At 44.5% G+C, this 24355-nt stretch overlaps 1 protein-coding gene across 1 annotated transcript in view; it reads right to left on the bottom strand.

The window, feature by feature from the left end:
• ZNF496 (zinc finger protein 496) overlaps nt 1-23468 on the bottom strand; it is a gene marked incomplete at its 5' end in the record, with an annotated part of 57904 nt that extends 34436 nt beyond the window's left edge. Inside the window, 6 exons of the mRNA XM_080672705.1 lie at nt 16788-16864; nt 20006-20189; nt 20582-21008; nt 21353-21454; nt 22934-23127; nt 23344-23468. Coding sequence (XP_080528831.1) covers nt 16788-16864; nt 20006-20189; nt 20582-20971 — 651 coding nt within the window. The remainder of the gene's footprint in view (nt 1-16787; nt 16865-20005; nt 20190-20581; nt 21009-21352; nt 21455-22933; nt 23128-23343) is intronic.
• Nucleotides 23469-24355: the final 887 nt, after the last annotated feature.

Genomic DNA, 24355 nt, shown 5'->3' with positions numbered 1-24355 from the left:
AAATGACAATGAAAACACTACAATCCAAAATCTATGGGACACAGCGAAAGCAGTCTTGAGAGGGAAGTTCATAGCTCTACAAGCCTACTGCAAAAAACAAGAAACAGGGGTAATAAATTACCTAACCCAACAACTCAAAGAGTTAGAAAAAGAGCAACAAGAAAAGCCCAGTGTAAGCAGAAGGAAGGAAATGATGAAGATCAGGGCAGAGATAAACGACATAGAGACCAAAGAAACAATACCAAAGATCAACAAAACCAAGAGCTGGTGATTTTAAAGGATAAACAAGATTGATGAACCTCTAGCCAGGCTCACCAAGAAGCAAAGAGAGAGGACCCAAATTAACAAAATCAGAATGAAAGAGGTGAAATAACAACAGATCCCGCTGAAATACAAAGGATTGTTAAAAAATACTATGAACAACTCTATTCTAACAAACTGGACAACCTGGATGAAATGGACATATTCCTAGAAAAATATAACCTTCCAAAACTCAATCAGGAAGAATCTAAACAGCTCAATATGCCAGTAACTATGGGAGAAATTGAAGCAGTCATCAAAAAGCTTCTGGCAAACCAAAGCCCAGGGCCAGACGGCTTCACGGGAGCGTTTTACCAAACATTCAAGGAAGAACTAAAACCTATCCTCCTAAGACTATTCCAAAAAATTCAAGAGGAAGGAACACTTCCAAGCTCCTTCTATGAATCCAGCATCACCCTAATACCAAAACCAGATAAAGACAACACAATGAAAGAGAATTACAGGCCAATATTCCTCATGAACGTAGATGCCAAAATCCTCAACAAAATTCTAGCAAATCGGATCCAGCAGTACATCAGAAAGATCGTACACCATGACCAAGTAGGATTTATCCCAGGAATGCAAGGATGGTACAATATCCGCAAATCAATTAACGTGATACATGACATAAACAAATTGAGATAAAAATCACATAGTCATATCAATTGATGCAGAAAAAGCATTTGACAAAATCCAACAACCTTTCTTGATAAAAACTCTCAACAAGGTGGGAATAGAAGGATCATACCTCAACATAATAAAAGCTATATATGATAAACCCACAACTAACATCATACTCAATGGTCAAAAACTAAAACCATTTCCCCTAAGAACAGGAACAAGACAGGGATGCCCACTCTCACCACTCCTGTTTGACATAGTACTGGAAGTATTAGCCACTGCAATGAGACAAGAAGAAGAAATAAAAGGCATCCAACTTGGAAAAGAAGAAGTAAAATGTCCTTATTTGCAGATGACATGATATTGTACATAAAAAACCCGAAAGACTCCATCAAAAAACTAACAGACTTAATAAATGAATTCAGCAATGTAACAGGATATAAAATTAACACCAAGAAATCTATGGCATTTCTATACACCAATAGTGAACTTACAGAAAGAGAGACTAAAAAAGCAATCCAATTTACCATCGCACCAAAAAAATTCAGATACCTAGGAATAATCTTAACCAAGGAGGTAAAAGATCTATACTCGGAAAACTACAGGACACTGAAAAAAAGAGATACAGGAAGATGTAAACAGATGGAAGAACATACCATGTTCATGGATTGGTAGAATCAACATCATTAAGATGTCCGTTCTACCCAAAGCAATCTATAGATTCAATGCACTCCCCATTAAAATACCAACAGCATATTTCACAGACCTAAAAAGAACTCTCCAAAAATTCATTTGGAATAAAGAAAGACCCCGAATAGCCACAGCAATCCTGAGAAAGAAGAATAAAGTAGGAGGGATCTCAATACCAGATTTCAAGCTGTATTACAAAGCCACTGTTCTCAAAACAGCCTGGTACTGGCACAAGAACAGACATATAGATAAATGGAATAGAATAGAGAACCCAGAAATCGACCCAAATCACTATGCTCAATTAATATTTGAAAAAGGAGGCAAGGACATACAATAGAATCAAGACAGTCTCTTCAATAAATGGTGTTGGGAAAATTGGACAGATACATGCAAAAAAATGAAACTAGATCTCCAACTTACACCATACACAAAAATAAACTCAAAATGGATACAGGACTTAAACATAAGATGGGAAGCCATAAAAATACTAGAGGAATCCACAGGCAGCAAAATCTCAGACATATATCTAAAGAACTTCTTCACTGATACTGCCCCTAGGGCAATGGAAGCCAAAGAGAAAATAAACAAATGGGACTACATCAAAATAAAAAGCTTTTGCACAGCAAAAGAAACCATCAACAAAACAACAAGAAACCCCACTGTATGGGAGAACATATTTGCAAATGTTATCACTGATAAAGGTTTAATCTCCAACATCTACAGGCAGCTTATACAACTTAATCAAAGGAAGATAAATGATCCAATAAAAAAATGGGCAACGGACCTAAATAGAATCTTTTCGAAAGAAGACAGAAGGCCAAGAGACATATGAAAACATGCTCAAAGTCACTAATTATCCAAGAGATGCAAATCAAAACAACAATGCGATACCATTTCACACCTGTCAGAATGGCTATCATCAACAAATCAACAAATGACAAGTGTTGGCGAGGATGCGGAGAAAAAGGAATCTTCGTGCACTGCTGGTGGGAATGTAGACTGGTGCAGCCACTGTGAAGAACAGTATGGAGTATCCTCAAAAAACTGAAAATGGAACTCCCATTTGACCCAGTAATCCCACTTCTAGGAATATATCCTAAGAAACTAGAAACACCAATCAGAAAGGTTATATGCACCCCTATGTTCATAGCAGCACAATTTACCATAGCTAAGATTGGAAACATCCTAGGTGCCCGTCAGCAGATGACTGGATTAGAAAACTATGGTACATCTACACAATGGAATACTATGTTGCCATAAAAAAGAAGGAATTATTACCATTTGTAGGAACCTGGATGGAATTAGAGAACATTATGCTAAGTGAAATAAGCCAGTCAATGAAAGAAAAATACCACATGATCTCACTCATTTGTGGATAATAAAAAACATTATAAACTGATGAACAAAAAGATAGATACGGAGGTAGTAAAGCATCAAACAGACTGTCAAATTACAGCAGTAAGGTTAGGGAGAGGTGGGGAAAATAAGAGATCAACTGAAGGACTTATATGCATGCATATAGGAATATCCAACGGATGCAAAACATTGGGGGGTGAGGGCATGTATGGGAGTGGGGTGGAGGGGGCAATAGTAAGATATGTACACATATAATACCTTAATAAAAAAATATATATATAAAAAAAAGAAACACATTCCGTAAGACCATCCTATATAATAAATATGCAAATTGACTATCACACCCTCACACAAGATGGCCACCCCCATGTGGTCACAAGATGGCCAGCAGGGGAGGGCAGTTGGGGGAGGGGACCAGGCCTGCAGGGGAGGGCAGTTGGGGCAAACAGGCAAGGGCAGTTAGGGGCAACCAGGCCGGCAGGGGAGGGCAGTTGGGGGCAATCGGGCCGGCAGGGGAGCAGTTAGGCGTTGATCAGGCTGTTAGGGTAGTGGTTAGGGGCAATCAGGCAGGCAGGCAGGTGATCAGGTAGGAGCCAGCAGTCCCAGATTGTGAGAGGGATCCCAGATTGGAGAGGGTGCAGGATGAGCTGAGGGACACCCCCCCACACCCACCTCCCCCTCCCCCCAGTGCATGAATTTCATGCTCCAGGCCTCTAGTAGGTATCATAAATGGTGATTCCTGTGATGAATCTAAGAAAAGTAAATGAAAACCTCTGGAAAGAATTCACCATTCTAGACATCTAACTGATGTTGAACTGGACCTGGCTGCAACATGGAACAGAAGCTCTGGACACCGGTCCTCCTTTTGGCTCTATTAGAACCCCAGCTGCACCTTTTTTAGGGCTGGGTTAAGGGGCATGGGACTTTTGCAACCTGAGGAATGTAACACCATGAAAATAAAGTCCTCTACCACACCTCCCTCTCCTGTGGGGGCTTCTGAAAGTGCTCATTTTAGTGGTACCCCAAGAACCTCATGCCCACTCGAGTCTAAGAAATCTGACCCACTGGTTCCTAGGGCAACAGAACCTCTCATGTATGTGGGGTTCCGGTATGTATTAAATTTGGTTATTTCTTCTTGCTAATCTGTCTCATGCAGATTTAATTAGTAGACAAATCGAACAAACTTAAAATAGCAGAGGTAAATTTTTCCTCCCCCTCACAATGAAGGAAGGAAACATGGAACATAAGGGAGAAAATAGAGCCAAAATATGGATAAATGCAATAGGCTTTCCTTCGCCTTTTAGGTTTTCTAAATAAGGTTTGATAGTTAAAGCAAAATTTGTAACATTGGAATGTACTTCTAAATGTATTAAAGGAACTATTTAAATTGTGTTAGAAAGGGAAAGGGTGAAAGAGAAGTCAAGGGTGTGGTAGGTTATGCATATATAATGTAATATCAGAGTAATCTCTAAATATGCTATATTAGCTCTCTCTCTCTCTCTCTACCAATTTTTTTTTGGGAGGCAACCAAAATTTTTGGTGGCCTTGAAAAAAAAATAAAATAAAAATGCCATACTGACAAATATTCTTTGGTTGACAAACTTTAGGCTCCTGAACCTACTCCTGGGCTCATCTGTGTACTTCCTTGTAAAAATCCACCCTTCATATCTGATCATCGTGGATTTCTGATCAGGTTCTTTTCCCTCCACCACTACCAGATGGTATTGATAACCCTGGCCTGTATTCAGCAAGAATCCTGTTAGGTCAGTTTAGCCAGAGTCCCCACTGTGATGTGTGATTTATAATATTTGGTCTATGCCACTTTCTGGCACAGAGCTCCTGAAACTCTAGGAATTTCCTAAGTGATGAGAGCCACAAAGGTGTCCTTTAGTTATGTTACTGTAGTAACTTTGAACCCTACCTAAGGTTGGGGCATTGTTTGCCAGGGGAACCAACCAGATATTAGGGGGTTAGAACTATCAGTCCCACATCCTCCCCCAAACTCCAGAGAAGGAAGAGAAGCTAGAGGTTGAATCAACAACCCATAGCCAATTGGTGGACATGTGGAGATGCAGGGAGAGTGGTGGCTCAGAGAGCATGGAAGCCCCTTCCCACATACCTTGCTCTGTACATGTCTTCCATCTGGCTATTCTTGAGTCATATCTATATGCATGACGCAACTGACCACCAGGGGACAGACCCTCAATGCAGGAGCTGGTCCCTGGTGGTGAGTTCCCACAGCCAACCTCCCGTGGCCAGCCAACCTCCTGTGGTCCCTCTTCCCAGGCGGCCAGGTTGAGGGACTCCACTCGTGCACAAAGTCATGCACCAGGCCTCTAGTTCTTTTATAATGAACCAGTGATCTAGTAAGTAAAATGTTCCTCTGAGTTCTGTGAGCCACTCAAGCAAATTAATCAAACCCAAGAAGGGGGGTTGTAGGAATCTCTGATTTATAGCCAGTCGGTCAGAAAGATAGGTGACAACCTGAGCTTGTGACTAGTGTCTCAAGTGGGAGGGGTGGGTGTGCAGTCTTGCAGGACGGAGCCTTTAGGTTGTGGGATCCATGCTCTCTTTGGGAATTTTTTTGTGAACATAGGGGAACCTCCTCCCCCATTAGAAACACCCAAAAGTCCTCCTTATGCCCTGATGTTTCCTCTTAGTAATTTTCTATTCACTGACCCCAAATCCTGCTCCTTGGCTATAAATTCCCCCTTGTCCATATTTGGAGTTGAGCCCAATATCTGTCCCCTAGAGTAAAATCCCATTGCAGTGGTCCCTACTTCTACCACAATGGTCCGAATAATTTGCCTTACCATCCTTAAGCAAGTATCATTGAATATTTTTTATTTAGAAATATAAATAAATACACTCAATAATACACTACATAAATCAAAATGGAATTCTAGAAAATGTTCAAGTAACCCATAGGAAGGCAAGAACAAAAAAACAGAGAAATAAAAAACAGAACAAATGGGGGAAAAGACAGATTTAAGCTCTAATATGTCAATAATTATGTTAAAATACAAATGGTTTAAACACATCAGTTAACACAGCAACTGGAAGTGGTTTAAAAAACATGGCTCAACTACAGGCATACCTCAAAGATACTGAGGTTCACGGGTCCTGACCACTGCAATAAAGCAAACATCGCAATAAAGGGAGTCACATGAACTTCTTGGTTTCCCAGCGCATATAAAAGTTATGTTTACACTTCACTGTAGTTGCTAAGTGTGCAATAGCATTGTCTAAAAATACAATGTACGTAGCATAATTAAAAAAAAAAATTTATTGCTAAAAAATGTAAACCATCATGTGAGCGCTCAGTGAGTAATAATGTTGTTGCTTGTGGAAGGTCTTGCCTCGATATTGATGAAAACACAGTAATATGAGGTCTACCTGTGTCTGCTATTTAAACAAAACTCACTTCAGCCTGACCAGTGTGGCTCAGTGGCTGAGCGTCGACCTATGAACCGGAGGTCAAGGTTCAATTCCTGGTCAGGGCACATGCCTGGGTTGTGGGCTCAATCCCTGGTGTGGGGATTGAGCAGAGACAGCTGATCAATGATTCTCTCTCATCATTGATATTTCTCTCTTTCTCTCTGAAATCAATAAAAATATAAAAAAAAAAACAAAAACATAACTCACTTCAAACACAATGATGTAGGCAGGTTGAAAGTAAAAAGATGGAGAGTATGTATTACGTAATAATTAATTAAAAGGAAAAGAAATAGCGAATACCAAAAAAGGTAGAATTTAGCATAAAGAAAATTATACTACTAAACTAGAGGCCTGTTGTATGAAATTCGTGCATGGGAGGGGGGGTTCCCTTCAGCCTGGCCTGCACCCTCTCACAATCCGGGACCACTGGCTCCTAACTGCTCGCCTGCCTGCCTGCCTGATCACCCCTAACCACCTCTGCCTTGTCCCCCGCCATTGCGGCTTCGTACGGAAGGACGTCCGGAATGACATCTGGAAGGTTGTTCGGCTGTCGGTCTAATTAGCATATTACACTTTTATTATGATAGATGGATAATTTAGTAATTTGCTGAACAAAAGCCATGGAGGGGAAAAGAAGGGCTCGTATTAAATTACTAAATTACCCGTCCTATATAATAAAAGCCTAATATGCTAAGTGTCCGGTCATCCATTCAACCAATCAAAGTATAATATGCTAATGATATGTGAAGGCCATGCAACTGCTTGTTATGTGCACTGACCTCCAGGGGGCAAAGAGTCGAATGGTCAACCAGTCACTATGATGTGCACTGACCACCAGGGGGCAGATGCTCCGACCGGTAGGTTAGTCTGCTGCTGGGGCCCGGCCGATTGGGACTGAGATGGGCCGAACACACCCTGAAGCCTTCCTTCGGTCCCTCCCCAGCTGGCCAACCTCCCACATTCCTCCCTGGCCCTGATCATGCACCGGTGGGGTCCCTAGGCCTGGCCTGTGCCCTCTCACAATCTGGGACCCCTCCGGGAATGTTGGAGAGCCGGTTTCAGCCTGATCCTGCAGGCCAGGCCGAGGGACACCACTGGTGCATGAATTTGTGCACCGGGCTTCTAGTTTATTATAACATTTGGTTATTGGCAAATGTTTGCAAGGATGTGGGGGATGTGGAGAAAGATACCAGAGTGACTGTACCAGGGATTCATCCCCTAAGGCATTTCTAAATATACATGTAATATGTGAGTCACAATTCTAATGCATATGCACCAAACAGAGCTGCATAGGCAGAAACTGACAGAACCAAAAGGAGAAACAGACAAATCACTACAGTTGGAGATGTCAACATGCCTCTCTCAAAAGCTGGAACAATAATCAACTACATAGAAAATCAGGAAGGATATAGAAAACTCAATAGCAGCATCAACCAATAGGTTCTAATCAATATTTATGGAATACCCAAACGAGAACAGAATATATGTTCCTTTCAAATACCAACAGAACATACAAGACAGACCACACACTGGGCTACTGAGGTCCCAGAAAGAGAAAAGAAATGCCCCCCCCCACCCCAAATCTAAAAGTACTGACATCATACATAGTGTTATCTGATCATAATGGAATCAAACTAGAAATCAATAATAGAAAGCTCAGAGGAAAATCTGCAAGCCTTGGAAATTAAACCACATTTCTAAATAATCCTTATGTCGCCCTAACCGGTTTGGCTCAGTGGATAGAGCGTTGGCCTGCGGACTGAAAGGTCCCAGGTTCGATTCTGGTCAAGGGCATGTACCTTGGTTGCGGGCACATCCCCAGTAGGGGGTGTGCAGGAAGCAGCTGATTGATGTTTCTAACTCTCTATCCCTCTCCCTTCCTCTCTGTAAAAAATCAATAAAATATATTTAAAAATAAATAAATAAATAAATAAATAAATAAATAAATAAATAAATAATCCTTATGTCAAAGAAGGTGGCTCATGAGAAATACAAAATATCCTGAAATTAATAAAAATAAAAATGTACTTTATTACAATTTGTGGGATGTAACTAAAGCAGTGTTAAGAACGACATTTATGGTACTAACATGCCTGCAATAGAAATGCTTACATAAGAAGGAAAGTCCCACCTCAAGCTTCCTACCGTAAGCTTTCCATCTTCAAGAACCTAGAAAGGGAATAGTAAAATAAACCCAAAGCATGCAAGATGAAGAAATAATAGATGAGACAAAAAATCAATAAAATTGAAAACACAAAAACAGTAGGAAAAAAAAATCAGTGAAACAATGATGACAGAATACCACAAATAACTCCACACGCATATATTTGACAATTTAAGATGAAAACAACGAATCCTTTGAAAAAACACAAACCACTACAGCTCATCTACTATGAAGTAGATAGACAGTACGAACAGCCCCCATTAAGGATGTTGAACCTATAGTTAAAATATCACTTCCAGCCCAGCCAGTGAGACTCAGTGGTTGAGCAGCAACCTATGAACCAGAAGGTCACAGTTTGATTCCCAGTCAGGGTACATGGGGTCAGGGTACATGCAGTCAGGGCACATGCTCGGGTTGTGGGCTTGATCCCCAGTGTGGCGCATGCAGGAGGCAGTCAATCAATGATTCTCATCATTGATGTTTCTTTTCTATCTCTCCCTCTCTCAAATCAATAAAAACAAGAAAAAAAAAAAACAAACTAAAAAAAAAAAAAAAAAGAATATCACTTCTGCTACACCCCCTTTAAGTCTCCCAGGTCATAGATTTCACTAGAGAATTCTACCAAGTGTTCAAAAATTAACACCAATTTTGCACAACCTATACTAATAAAAGGGTAATATGCTAATTAGACCGGACATCTTCCGGACATCCTTCTGGACAAAGCCACAGTAGTGGGGGCCAAGGCAGAGGTGCTTATGGGCGACCAGGCCAGCAGGAGAGGGCAGTTATGGGCGACCAGGCCAGCAGGGGAGGGCAGTTACAGGCAACCAGGCAGGCAGGTAGAGTGGTTAGGAGCGATCAGGCAGGCAGGCAGGCAGGCAAGCAGTTAAGAGCCAGCGGTCCCGGATTGCGAGAGGTATGTCCAACTGCTGGTTTAGGCCCGATCCCTGCGGACATCCCCCGAGGCATCCTGGAATGGAGAAGGTGCAGGCCGGGCTGAGGGACTCCCCCGCCCCATACACGAATTTCATGCACCAAGCCTCTAGTCTCTTATAATAAGAGGAGGGGACACTTCCAAATTCATCTTATGAAGCTAGTATTACCCTGAAACCAAAGCTAGACAAAGACAGTAAAATAAACACAGACCGATATCACTCCTGAACAGATACAAAATAACAGCAAACAAAACTCAGCAATAGATAAAGAGATTTTATAGCATGACAATAAGGGAATGCAAGGCTGGTTCAATAATTAAAAATCAGTCAACATAATCAGCACATTAACAGCCGAAAGAAAATTCACATGTTCATTATCAACTGAAGCAGAAAAGACTTTGATTAAATCCAACACCCATACACAATAAGAAATCTCAGAAAAAAAATTGAGATGCTTCATCTAGATAAAGAGAATTTACAAAAACTTATAGCTAACAGCATATTTAATGGTGAGATGACACTTTCCCCCTAAGACTAGGAACAAGACAAGGAAATCCTCTCTCACCACTGCTATTCAACATTGTGCTGGAGGTTCTAGCCAATGGAATGAGGCAAGAAAAGAAAAATAAAGGCATAAAAGCTGGAATGAAATAAAACTATCCTTATCTGCAGATAACATGGTTGTCTACATAGAAAATCCAGGACTCTATTTAAAAACAAGCAAATAGCCGAAACCGGTTTGGCTCAGTGGATAGAGCGTCGGCCTGCGGACTGAAGGGTCCCGGGTTCGATTCCGGTCAAGGGCATGTACTTTGGTTGCGGGCACATCCCCGGTGGGAGGTGTGCAGGAGGCAGCTGATCGATGTTTCTCTCTCATCGATGTTTCTGGCTCTCTATCCCTCTCCCTTCCTCTCTGTAAAAATATCAATAAAACATATTTAAAAAAAAATAATAATAAAAAATAAAAACAAGCAAATACACATAAAAACAACCCTCCTTAAAATTGATATATGAATCCAGCAAGGTCACAGAATACAAAATAAACATACAAATATCTATTGTGTTTCTTATACTAGAAATGATTATATTGTCATCAAAATTAAAAATATAATAGCAGTTGCAACTGCTTAAAAAATGAGGTACTTATGTATAATAAAACATGTATAGAACGTGTGCATTGAGAACCACCAACCAGTGATGAAAGAAATCAAAGAGAATGGAAAGGCATATCACATTCACAGATCACAAGACCCAGATAGTAAAAATGTCAATGCTCCCTAAATTGACACACATGTTTAACAAAATTCTTATCATAATTTTGAAAAAGAATAAAATAAGAGGAGCCAGTCTACATATAAACTGTGTACTATTAGTGGAAAGAAAGACAAATACATCAATGGAACAAAACAGAGAACCCAAGAATAACCCACACAAATATGTTCAACTGATTTTTGACAAGAGAATAAAAGCAACTCAGTGGAAACAAACTTTTCTACCAAGAGGGCCGAAGCAATTGGACATCCACCAGCAAAAACAAAACAAAAAAAAAAAACAAAAACAAACTGTGACCTAATTCTCCACCTTATACAAAAATTAGAGATATAGACTTAAATGCAAATGGACCACAGATTGTAATCATAGATTGAGTCTATGATTACCCAAGTATGCAACTGCTGGGTTAATGTATTTTGGACCAAAATGTAAAGTGGATAACTAAAGGAAAAAACATAGAAAATCTTTGGGATCAAATTTGAAACTTTTGCTCTGCTAAAGACCCTGTGAAATAGATGGGATGAGAAGAAATATTTACAAAACATACATCCAACAAAGGACAAGTATGTAGACTATATAAAGAGTTCTCAAAACTCAACAGTAAAAAAAGCAAAATGGACAATTAGAACATGGACAATAGTGTGGTGAAGGCCTGGGAGGGGTGGGTGTGGGGTGGAGAGAGTTAATGGGGGAAAAAAGGGGAGACATCTGTAATACACTCAACAATAAAGTTAAAAAAAAAATGGACAAAAGTCATAAAGAGACCTTTCATGGAGAGGATATAGATTGCAGATGAGCACATGAAAAGATGTCCAACTTCATCAGCCATTAGAGAATTCAAATTTAAGTCCAAAGGAGATATCAGTATGCATATATCAGAATGGCTAAAATAAAAAATGGTGAAAGCCAGCCAATGAGTCTGCTTACCTGAATGTGTTTCTGCAGAAATTTAGACAAAGCTGGCAATAGTAAAGCCATGTTACGAGCCTTAAAGACATTGAAGTCATTAAGGTCCCTGAAAATGGCAATAAAAAAATTAATTAATTTAATTAAATAAAAAACAGTGACATCATCAAATGTTGACAAGGATGTGGGGAATATAGTGGAAACGTAAAATGGTACAGTCACTCTGGAAAAAGGTACCAGACAACCCAACAATTGCATACCTGGGCATGTGTCCCCAGAGAAATGAAGACTGATGTTCACACAAAACCTGAACACAAATGTTTACAGCAGCATTATGCAAAATGCCCTAAACTGGAAACCACCCAGATCTCCTTCAGCAGGTGAATGGTTCAACAAACTGTGGTACATCCATACGGTGGGTTCTTTCCTCAGCAATAAAAACAGAACAGACTACTGACACATGCAAAACACTCGTTGAAGCTCCACAGAATTATGCTGATTGAAAACCATCTCCTGCAAGATTGGTACAATATCTGGAAATCAATAAACATTATACACCACATAAACAAAATGAAGGATAAAAGCCACATGATTATATCAATAGACACAGAAAAAGGCCTGGCCAGCATGGCTCAGTTGGTTGAGTGTCAACCTATGAACCAGGAGGTCAAGGTTCAATTTCCGGTCGGAGCATATGCCCGGGTTGTTGGCTTGATCCCCAGTGTGGGGCATGCAGGAGGCAGCAGATCAATGATTCTCTCTCATCATTGATGTTTCTATTTCTCTCTCTCTCTCTGAAATTAATAAAAATATATTTTTAAAAAATAGATGCAGAAAAAGCATTTGATAAAATAGAGCACCCATTTATGTAAAAACTCCCTGCAAAGTGGAAATACAGGGAACATACCTCAATGTAATAAAGGCCATATATGACAGACCCACAGCCAAAATCATACTCAATGGCAAAAACTATAAGCATTTCCCTTAACATAGGGAACAAGACATGGATGTCCATTTTTACCACTCTTATTCAATATGGTACTGGAAATCCTAACCATATCAATCAGACAAAAAGAAATAAAAGGCCTCCAAATTAGAAAGGGAGAAGTAAAACACATTATTTGCAGATGACATGATACTGAATAAAGAGAATCCTAAAGATTCCACCAAAAAACTACCAGAACTGATCAATGAATTCAGTAAAATAACAGGATACAAAATTAATATCCAGAAGTCAGTTGCTTTTTTTTTTCATCACCAAAAAGTATTTATTCATGCCCTGATGGTTTGGCTCAGTGGATAGAGCGTCGGCCTTTGGACTGAAGGGTCCCAGGTTCGATTCCAGTCAAGGGCATGTACCTCGGTTGCAGGCACATCCCCAGTAGGGGGTGTGCAGAAGGCAGCTGATCGATGTTTCTCTCTCATTGATGTTTCTAGCTCTCTATCCCTCTCTCTTTCTCTCTGTAAAAAAGCAATAAAATATATATTTTTTAAAAAAGTATTTATTCACGAAAAAGAAAGGATTGCAATTCAAAACTTGCAGAATTGCTGAGCCACGTGCAAATTCCTCAGTTGCATTTTTATACATCAATAATAAACTATCAGAAAGGGAAACTAAGAAAACAATATCAGCCGAAACCGGTTTGGCTCAGTGGATAGAGCGTCGGCCTGCGGACTGAAGGGTCCCGGGTTCGATTCCGGTCAAGGGCATGTACCTTGGTTGCGGGCATATCCCCAGTAGGGGGTGTGCAGGAGGCAGCTGGTCGGTGTTTCTCTCTCATCGATGTTTCTAGCTCTCTATCCCTCTCCCTTCCTCTCTGTAAAATATCAATAAAAATATATTAAAAAAAAAAAGAAAAAAAAAAAAAAGAAAATATCATTCACAACCGCTTAAAAAAAAAGTAAATACCCAGGAATAATTTTAACCAAGGAAGTAAAAGACCTGTACTCGGAAAATTATAAGACATTGAAGAAAGAAACTGAAGATACAAATAAGTAGAAGCATATACCATACCATGTTCATGGATAGGAAGAATTAACATATAATTAAAATGTCCATACTAATCAAAGCAACCTATAGATTCAATGCAATTCTTACCAATACATAAATGGTGTATTTCATAGTACTAAAACAAATATTCCAAAAATTTATATGGAACCACAAAAGACCCCAAATAGCAACAGCAATCTTAAGAAAAAAAGAACAAAGCTGGAGGAATCACACTACCTGATATCAAACTATATTACAAGGCCACAGTAATCAAAACAGCATGGTACTGGCACAAAAATAGACATATAGATCAATGGAACAAAATAGAGATCCCCAAAATAAATGCACACCTTTGGGTCAATTAATATTTGACAAAGGAGCCTGGCTGGCGTGGCTCAGTGGTTGAGCACTGTTGGTAGGAATGCAGATTGGTGCAGCCACTATGGAAAACATTAAAAATGGAACTGCTTTATGACCCAGTGATTCCACTACTTTTGGGAATTTATGAGAAGAAACACAACACATTAATTCGAAAGAATATTTGTACCCCTATGTTCATTGCAGTGTTATTTACAATAGCCAAGATTTGGAAGCAGCCCAACTGTGCATCAGTAGATGGGTGGATAAAAAGAGCTATGGTACATTTACACAATGGAATACTACTTGGCTGTAACAAAAAACAAAAAACAAAAAACAAAAAGGAAATCTTACCCTTTGCGACAGCATAGATGGACCTGAAGAACATTATGTAAGTGAAATATGCCAATGAGAGAAAGAAAAGTACCATATGATTTATGAACTAACAAGCAAAATAGAGACAGACATAGATAGAAAGCCAGCTGACAGCAGGGGAGGGGGAGTTTTGGGGGGTGTCTAAGTATTAGATGGAGGGATTGGGCAAAAAAAAAAGAGAAAAACTAAAAAACTTATGGACAGCGACAATAGTGCAGTGACTGAGGAGGGGAGGGGGGTTAGAGGAAAGGGAGCAGGGTTTAGGAGGGATAAATGGTGATGGAGACTTGACTTGGGGTGGTGAACATGCAATACAGTGTACAGATGATGTGTTGTAGAATTGTGCACCTGAAACCTGCATAATTTTGTTAACCAGTGTCATCCCAATAAATTTTTTAAAAAGTCCATACCCAAATGTGACATACTGTATGAACCCACTTACTTACTAGTAATGTTCTTAAACAATACTATCAGATGGTTATCAGAGACCAATGAGAGGCTGGAGTGAGAGCAGTGGTTATGGCCGAAAAAGGCAATAGGAAGGATGCTTCTGAAAGCAAACGTTCTGTATCCTGTGTGTATTGATGTCAGTATGTTGCTTATGACATTGTATCTACCAGCTTATAACATTGTATTGTATTGTATCTGTTATTTCTTACATCTGAGGTGAATCTATGATTACCTAAAAAAAAATAAATGTACCCATATTCATAGCAACATTATTCACAACGGCCAGAAGGTGGAAGCAACCTAAGTGTCCATCAAAGAATGAAATGTCCTGGCCGGTATGGCTCAGTCGGTTGGACATCGTCCCGTACACCAAAAGGTTGCTGGTTAGATTCCTGGTCAGAAATGCCAGGTTTGTGAGGTCAATTCCCAGTAGGGGGCCTGCAAGGGGCAGTGAATCAGTGTTACCCTCTCACATCAATGTTTCTCTCTCTCCCTTCCTTTCTCTCTAAAAATCAATAAAAATGTTTTATTTTAAAAAGAATGAATGGATAAGCACAATGGGTTATATACAGTACACACCACAAAATATCATTTAGCCTTCACGAAGGAGAAAATTCTGACACATGCTACATCATGGATGAGCCTTAGGACATTACACCAAGGGAAGTAAACCAGACTCAAAAGGACAAATGCTGTATGGTCCCATGTATGAGTGCTCTCTAGAGTGAGTGGGATGGTGGGTGCCAGGGCCAGAAGTATGCGGGAATGGGGAATTATTACTGAATGGGTGAGGAGTTTGTTTGGAAAGATGAAAAAATTCTGGAGATTGGTTGCACAACAATGGGATATACTTAAGATTACTGAACATTTAAAAACACCACTGTACATTAAAAATGGTTAGAATTGTAAATTTTGTTGTATGTATTTTACAATTAAAAATTCAAAAGAAAAAGCCCTAAAAAATAGGACCTTCAGGATGGTGACTTTTAGTGCATTGGGCAGAAACAATCTTCAATGGAGTGATAAAGAACACTGATTTATCAGAATCTGTCTCTTCTGCTCACTGTGGCATCTACAGGGACCTGGATAAATTCAAAGGTGAACAACCGAAACTCAATAGATACTAAATTCATAGCATCACTTTGCAAGTTGTACTGGTCAAAGGCACATGCTGTGTTCCAGGGGTACAGCTCCAAGGGAATGGATAACCCACCATTCCATGTGTCCTCTCGTCCTGAGCCGAACCCCCTCCCAAGTTTAAAGTCCTACTACATGGATGTGCAGAAAACAAACTGTCTACTGTCCTTCAGAGAGTCTTCCATCTGCTGAGAACCAGTAACAACAGGGTCCACCCCTTTACAGCACCAACGTTCTTGTAATAACTGAATTTCATGTCAGCCAAAGGAAAGTGTTCAGTAGGGAAACTAAGGGGGTGTGGTCAGAAACCACAGCCCCAGGCAGAACCTGGGATGGAAAGAGGTGCATGAAGACACCTGCCAGACCAAAAACGACTCCCACCTGGGGAGGACACCTGAGAAAGAAGCTTTACGTGGAAACCCCCTAACAGCCCTCTGCACGGCTACGTGATGGTACCAAAGAATTCTACATTTTCCCCTCCCCTTTTTCACTGGAGGGGACACCAAGATGCCAAGAGGAAGAGAGATGGGGACTCCAGGATGTTTGTTGTCCACCACCATAGTCCACACAGACTCCCAAAGGTGACGGCACAGCCAGCACAGTGAGCAGCCCAGACTATGGGGCAGGGGGAGGGATGGGAGACACATAAAGTCACATCTGTCCTCTTATCTTTTCTAGGATGGGGCTGAACAGCCTGTGTGGCAGACAGAAAGTGGCCAGGGCCCTGGAAAAGCTTCCCTGTAGCTGACAGAGAGGCAAAGTGGGGTTTTCAAGGGTTCTTGCAGAAGTCACTCACCAGGGGAAGCTGGAGAGAGGTCATCTGCTGTCCATCCCTCAAGCTCACTTCCTGAAGGAGGGATGGGTCCTGAGGAACTGAAAGAGATGAGAAAAGGGTGTCTCACAACCCTGGGCCTCTTTTCTTACCTGGGAGGATTACAAGATAATGCAGATAAAAAACTTTGGGCAAACTACAAGATTTGTTACTTTGCTTTCAAACACAACAAGGGGGACTTTAACAGGGAATGCCTGGGCTTGAGTTGGCCCTGCCACCAAGTCAGTCGCAATGTAACTTCCCACAGATGCAGGAGCTTCAACTTCATGATCCGAAATATGGGGAAAATAAAGGTTAGAGCTCTGAGTCAAGATGTCAGTAAGAGCTGCCAGCAATGAAAATTACTGTGGGGCTCCAGGGTCATAGAAATGTATACACCTGAAGTTCATAAACTGTAAACTCCAGAAGACTGTGTCCCTGTTAGGTGTCACCCCCCAACCCCCCGTTCCGGAAGAAACACTTGTTGAAGCCCACTAGAAAGTGCAGAGTGTAGCACTGGGACCACCTCCCTTAGCCTGACCTTGAGGCCTGGGGGACAGGGGTTGCTATTCCAACAGACTTCTCTCCCTGACTGGCAACTACACCTTTCTCAGGCTTCTGTGAGCAAAGCCACATGCCTGGCCCAGGGTGCAGCCATGTGAAAATAAGTTATGTTTCAAAAGGTGCTCCTTTCACAGAATAAGACTTGGAAAGCTGCACTATCGTCTCTTGGTCTTTTGAAAGTTGATCCTGGTCACATGTTAAATCAGCCTCAAAGCTAACAGAAGGCAGCATCTCTCACCAAGATGCAGCAGGGAAAGGTGTAACTATTTAGAACAAGGGTCCAAACAGGAGGCAGAACAGGAGACAGCGTAGCCAGCAGTGATACTGGGGGTCCCCGAGGGAGGCAGCCTCCTCACTCTGCTGGGGAAAGCTCTAGCAGGGTGGGTGTGGATGTGAGGGGGGAGTTCATTCTGCTCTCTCACACCTTCCAGCTTCTGGGGGATGAATGACAGCCTCTCCCTACCTTTCCCACGGGACACGAGTACACGGACACTTTTACAAATCACCGTGGAAAGCTTTATCCTTTAAATAAGATCTAGCATTTTGGGAAGATTTTCAAGATTAGGAACTACAAGGTTTTTACTGGCGGCTCATCCCAATGACAAATCACTTTAAGTCTTTAAGGTCTTCCTAGTAAAAAATTCATCATGGCTCCTTTGTCCACTTATTGTTCAGGGAAAATGGAGGAGCTGAGTCTTTGGACCAGAATCCCATCAGTGGTAACTGGCTTATCTCTGAACTTCCTCAAGAAGCACCAGCTTAGGCCCACAACCTGCATATCCCAAGCTGCCTGCACATGCAGTGTTTATTTGGACTAATGGTTGCTTCCCTTAAGCTTGTTGTTAGACTAAATTATGTCCCCACCAAATTCACATGTTGAAGTCCCAACCCCTATTACCTCAAAATGTGACTGTATTTGGAGATGGGGGTCTTTCAAGAGGTAATTAAGTCAATATAAAATTTTTAGGATGGGCCCTAACCCAGTATGACTGATGTCCTTATAAGAAGAGATTAAGCCCTGGCTGGTACACCAAAAAGTGGCAGGTTTGATGGCTGGTGTGGCTCAGTGGTTGAGCATCAACCCATGAACCAGATCACAGTATGATTTCCCATCAGGGCACATGCTAGGGTTGTGGGCTCGATCCCCAGTAGGGGATGTGGCAGGAGGCAGCCAATCAATGATTCTCATCATTGATGTTTCTATCTCTCTCTCCCTCTCTCTCTGAAATAAAAAAAAAAAAACATATTTAAAGAAGAAAAAAAAAGGTGGCGGGTTTGATTCCTAGTCAGGGCACATGCCGGGTTGCATGCAGGCTCAATCCCAAGTAGAGGGCATGCAGGAGGCAACCAATCAATGTTTCTCTCTCACATTGATGTTTCTCTCTCCCCCTCCCTTCTTCTCTCTAAGATCAATTAAAAAAATTTTTTTTAGTTAAAATGGTAAATTTTATTTAAAAAAGAGAGAGATTAAGACACACACAAAAGGACAAATACATGAGGTCATAGGGAGATGATGGCCATTCACACACCAAGGAGAGAGACCTCAGAATGAACCAGCCCTCCTGACACCTGGTCTTGATCTTCCAGCCTCCAGAACTGGAAGTAACTGTCTGTTGTTTAAGATGCCCAGTCTGTGGGCCTTTGTTCAGACATTCCTAAAAAACTTACACAACTATCTGGACTTTTAACCAAGGGGAGGCTGAAAAGTTTGATTTATACAGAAGTCAATATAGTTTAACCCATAAAGAAATTTAATATGCTTTTTTTTTTAACTTATTACAATGTTAAGGAGGACCCTGAATCTCAATAATACTCTCCTGGCATCCGCCCTCCTTTCATCTGTTATCTGTAGCACAATGTAAGCAGTAAGTCTGCCTGAAACAACCCTCACACCATAGAGGTCACTTAACCCCAGGGCAGCACAACTTCCCATAGGATTACTTCAACTGAAAATCATGACTGCCTCAGGCCCCCTGCTTAACATTTTATGGCTATAATCCTTTAATCCCCCAAAACCCAATAAGGGTAATGATTACCTCCTTTGGATGGACCAGGAAACTGAGGCTTGTAGTCAAGTGTACCTGGCGCCAAAAGCACCTGCCTGAAGCCACCAGCACACTTTGTACAGGTAGAGACATGGCTAGGTGACACTCAAGCCCCAAACTCTGAGACCCCAACCTGTTCCCTGAGAGTATTTCTGTATTTCCTTGCAGCATCATAACAAGCCTAAGATCAGGGGCTGTTTGGCTGGGAAAGAGAGGTTCAGGGAGACAAGTAGTTATGGCCACACTCCGCTCTTGACACAGCCCTACTGGGACAGCCAATAGTGCCCGGCTGTTCCCCCAAAATGACAAAGCCCAGAAATGCACCCTCACAGAGAGAAGATGGTGCAACTTCAAAGAGAGGCCCTTACAACAGAGTCTGCACTGGGAGACAGAGGTCCGTCTGAGTGAATGGGGCACCATGAAAAGAACAGACACCCTCAGGAAATTCTGATTCAATCACTCTAGGGAGGAACTCAGACCTTGAAAGTTGTTTATGGTTCCTCAGGCGATAGAAGAGAACTGAGGTCAAAAGCCACCTCTAAGGCACAAGGTGGGGTACAAAGGCTGGCCCGCCCCCCACCCCAGACTCCCTACCTGGGTCCTCGCTGAGCTGGCCTGGGAGTCTGCTTGGTAGCCCAGGGCCCTGGAGCAGGGCCACTGGCTGGGCTTCCTGGCTCTTTGCAAGGTGGCTCTGGGCCTCTGCTGGCAGCCGCTCCTGCTCCTGGTCCAGAGGGCCATCCCCATCGTCAATCACCACAGGGTCCTCACAGTGCTTGAGCTGCAATCCCAGAGAGAGCTTTTCAGGACTCATGGAGAGGTCCCTAGCCAGCAAGGGCCAGAGGCTGTGCAAACTCCCTCCCTTGGCCTACTGACCATCACCTCCACAGCTGATCACTGAAGGCTCAGCCCAGGCCTTGGACAGGGCTGTAAAGGGGAAGGACTTATCTTCCTAGTTAGAGCCTTTAAGGGAATATAATCTGCTCTACTGAGAAACCAACACTCATGTGTACTTCACCAAAGCAAGAGTTCTGGAAAGAATTCCTCTTCCCTGCTAGGGGACAGGAGAAGGTGTGTGTGTGTGTGGAGGGGAGTGGCCCCTCTCTACACTGCTGGCTCTTACCCTCTCCTCCCCGCAACCTCCAGCCAGCCCAGAGCAGCTGCTCCACTCACCCACTGCCAGGGTCTCCCTGGCTCCCTTTCTAGTGCCTCCACAGCAGCCACAGCCTGCTCTCCGCTCTCCGGCTCCTGGGCACGCACCCAGCCCTGGATCTCGCGAGGCAGGATGGCCAGGAATTGCTCCAGCACCAGCAACTCCAGGATCTGCTCCTTGCTGTGCCGCTCAGGGCACAGCCAGCCCCGGCACAGGTCCCAGAGGCGCTGTAGGGCCTCACGGGGGCCTGCCGCCTCCTGGTAGCGGAACCGGCGGAAGAGGCGTCGGGAGGATTCGGGGCTGGGAGGCTCGCCCTGGGGTCCAGGGCTCTCTCCCGGTGGGCTCCTCATTTTCCTGGGCTCCTCACTTTCCTTCGGAGCCAAGACTCGGGGACACAGGGCTGTGGGCATGATGGGATTTGATGGGGGTCAGCAGCAGAAGACGACCCTATTTCCAAACAGAAATCACTGGCTTCAATACTCTGTTCTCTTGTAAGTAGGTGTGGAGGGTGGTGATGGGGAAAGTGACAAGGCCCAGAGACCAGCCCTTGGGAGAAGCCCCGGGACGTGTGAGAAGTGTCAGTGTGACTGGTCCTTATACAAATGGAGAGAGGGAACTGCCACCCCCAACAGCATCATTGCATGGTCCCCGTAATTGGTCAACCTGACAAACAAGGCAGGGAGTCCGGGAGAAAAGCGGTGGCCTTTCAATGTGACAAAGACATTCCGAGAATCCCAGGACAATGACAGGGCTACATGCAGGAGAGAGAAGGAATTAAGACTCCGTGGTACCTTCGGTGGCCAGATCCTCCTGGAGAAAACCCAAGAGGGCCGAGCTAAGCAGGCTGCTATCTTGGGATTTCTGAGCCAAAGTCACCGTTTCTCCCTTGAGACCTTTACAACATGAGTTGGAAAGACAAAGACAGATGTTCCAGATAAGAACCATGAAGGCTTGTTGAGGAGGGGAAACCCACCCTGCTGGTGGCCTGGGCAGACTATTGGTTTTAGACCTGCTGGCTCCACACAGCCAGACCAGCCCTGACCCATAGAGTCTGCATTGAGAAACAAGGGTAAAGCACATGGTCGAGAAGATACCCAGACAAGCCCTGGCCAGTGCAGCTCAGTAGGTTGGAGAGTCGTCCCGTACACCAAAGGGTAGCAGGTTCGATCCCCAGTTGGGGTGTGTACGGGAGGCAACTGATCCATGTTTCTCTCTCACATCAATGTTTCTTTTTTCCTCTCTTTCTCAAATCAATCAATAAAAACATATCCTCAGATGAGCATTTAAAAAGCAACAAAAAATGGGACAGTCACAAAAAAGAGGGGGGGGACAGTCAAAAGTGATAGTCACACCTCAGATTGCAGGAGAAAAGTAATGCTGTGCATTTATAAATACCAGTACTGCCTGGCCGGTGTCGCTCAATGGTTGAGTATCAACCAATCAACCAGGTTCATTCCTGGGTCAGGGAACAAGCCTGGTTTCAGGCTGGATCCCCAGCAGGGGGCGTGCAGGAGGCATCAGATAGATGTTTCTCTCTCATCAATATTTCTCTCTAGCTCTCCCTTCCTCTCTCTAATTAAAAAAAAAAAAAAAAAAAAAAAGTAAACGCCACTACTCAGAGACTATGGGACCCAGAAAAAGTCCCTCCCCTTCTCTCAGGCTGTGAGACCACTGGACTTCCATACCCAGATTGTATGAGGCCCCCCAGCTTAACCTTAACCCTCAACAGCTCAGGGTCCTAAGGGTCCAATGTGGAATGCAGGCCCCGCTCCAATTTCACAGTAAGACCAGAAGAACCGCAAAGCGGAATGACAGTCAGAAAAACCAAGTGTCTGGATTGCTCTGCTTTCCAATAGAAAACAGACGAGCAGAAAAGGACTCAAGAAGTCTGGCTGGGCACCTTAGAGCCTGCCCCATGGCCACCTTCCTTCAGTGCCCTTCCTGCATCTGGAACTAGCTCCACCACCCCAAAGTCCCTGAGCTCAGCCACCACACAACGGCAGGGCCTCTGGGTTCCCAGGTCGGCCCCAACCTAGGGTACCCAAGGCCCCACCCGCAGCACTCAGTGCGCGCTGGGAACCAGCCCTAACCAGACAGTGGCGGTCCTCTTTGTCACCCAGGCACCTGGTGGTAGGAGGCTCAAGAGTGATGCCTGATGAATGAACAAACGTGGGATTCCCATGGAGCGAGGCGGGGCTTAAAGCAGCTGATGGAGGCGGGACAGCACGGGATCAGCAGCAAGGAAAGGGAGGGCATTTTAGGCCAGGGGAAGAGAGAGCTTTTCCTCGCTCTCCCTCTCCCGCTTCCCTCCCAGCGCGCGCACGCACATCCCCGCGCGCGCGTCTCCAGGGTAGCCAGCTCCCGCGCCTCACCTCACGGAGTCTGGAACTCCTTTCCGGCGTCTAACTCAAATCGCTCCTGCTGCGGCGTTAGTCTCCACAGCCGTTCCTCATCCTTCCAAGCCCGCCTCCCGGTGTCCTTCCGAGGCGGGCTCTCTGCTGGGCCCGACTCCGTCCTTGGCCAGCCAAGCCCCGTCTCCAGCTCATCCAGAAATCCACGGCTCCACCTGGGAGGGAAGCAGTAGAAAGAAATGCAGGCTCCTGAAAAACGATATCGCCTTATCTCCCCGCCCGCAGAGCCCCAACGATTGGCTCCGGGATGGGGGACGCGCGGGGCCGACGGGCGCGCAGGGTTGGTCCGGGGCCGCGAGTCCGGAGTGCTTGGGGCTGGGAGAGGCGGCGGGAGGGCGCCGCGCGGGCCGTAGGAGCCCGGCCGCACTCACCGCCGCGACGCGTCCCCGCTAGTCGGCCGCGCAGGCTTGGCCGCCGCTGGAGCCCGCCGGACGCGGAGGAAAGGAAAGGCCGGACCCTCCGGCTCCCTCCCCTGGGACACTTCCTGCTCCACTCTAGGACCGCGGAGGTCTCGGCGTCTCAGTGGTTCGCTCCCCGCCCCCCCCACACCTCCCCCCCCCCCAGGCCGAGGTGTGCGCAGGGGTGACATCCGACACCCCCAGCCCGGCCCGCGCGCCGCCCCGCCCCTCTCCTCGCGCGTCCCGGCCTCGGCGCCCGCCGGAACGTGGGCCCCGCCGCCAGGGCCGGCCTCCCCGCGGCCCGGGCGCGCAGCGGGGACGGCGCCCGCATACGGTGGCCGAGGACACAGTGGGCACGAGGGCGCGCGGGGCGGGAAGGTGCTGGGCTATCCTTTCCTCTGTTTTCTCCACTCCCGGGCCCCCGGACTAGAGGATGCCCGGAAGGGCAGATGGGGGCCAAGTTGAAGGCTGGAATGGGGAAAGGAAGCCGTTCCATTTGGAATCCTTTGTGACCGCCCCCGGATGTCCAAAACCCGTTCTCTCAGCCAGCTGCAGCCGCTGAAGAGGCCAGGTCGAGAGAGACGCAGACCCCTCCCCTCACCCCCTTGGCCTCCTCCACCTTGGGAGGTCCAGGTGTCAGTTTGCACTTTCTTGGGGTGAAACAGATTTGCGGAGTTTCAATTTAAGGAAGGTTGCCCGCTACATGGCCTTTCTGAGCGTGAGGACAAGGCTGGGGAGTGCGCGGAGGGCCCCTGTGAATCTCTCACCCCCACAGCGGTTGGTGGGGGAAGCTTGGTGCTCTTGGTTCGCACTGAGCCAGAGGCACAGGGAGAGGTTAGAAGGCTTTAGAAGTTAAGTGGCAGTGAAGGGCAAGCAGGAATTAGGGCCTTCGGATCCCCCAAACACTACCCTGTGCTGAACATAGCCCGAGTCAGGAGGGGTCTTCCTGGGTCATCCTTAATCTTCAGATTCCGGAGTTTGAGAG

This window comes from Plecotus auritus (assembly GCF_963455305.1).
Source record: "Plecotus auritus genome assembly, chromosome: 6".
Classification (NCBI taxonomy): domain Eukaryota; kingdom Metazoa; phylum Chordata; class Mammalia; order Chiroptera; family Vespertilionidae; genus Plecotus; species Plecotus auritus.
This window is presented reverse-complemented; position numbering and strand designations above follow the sequence as displayed.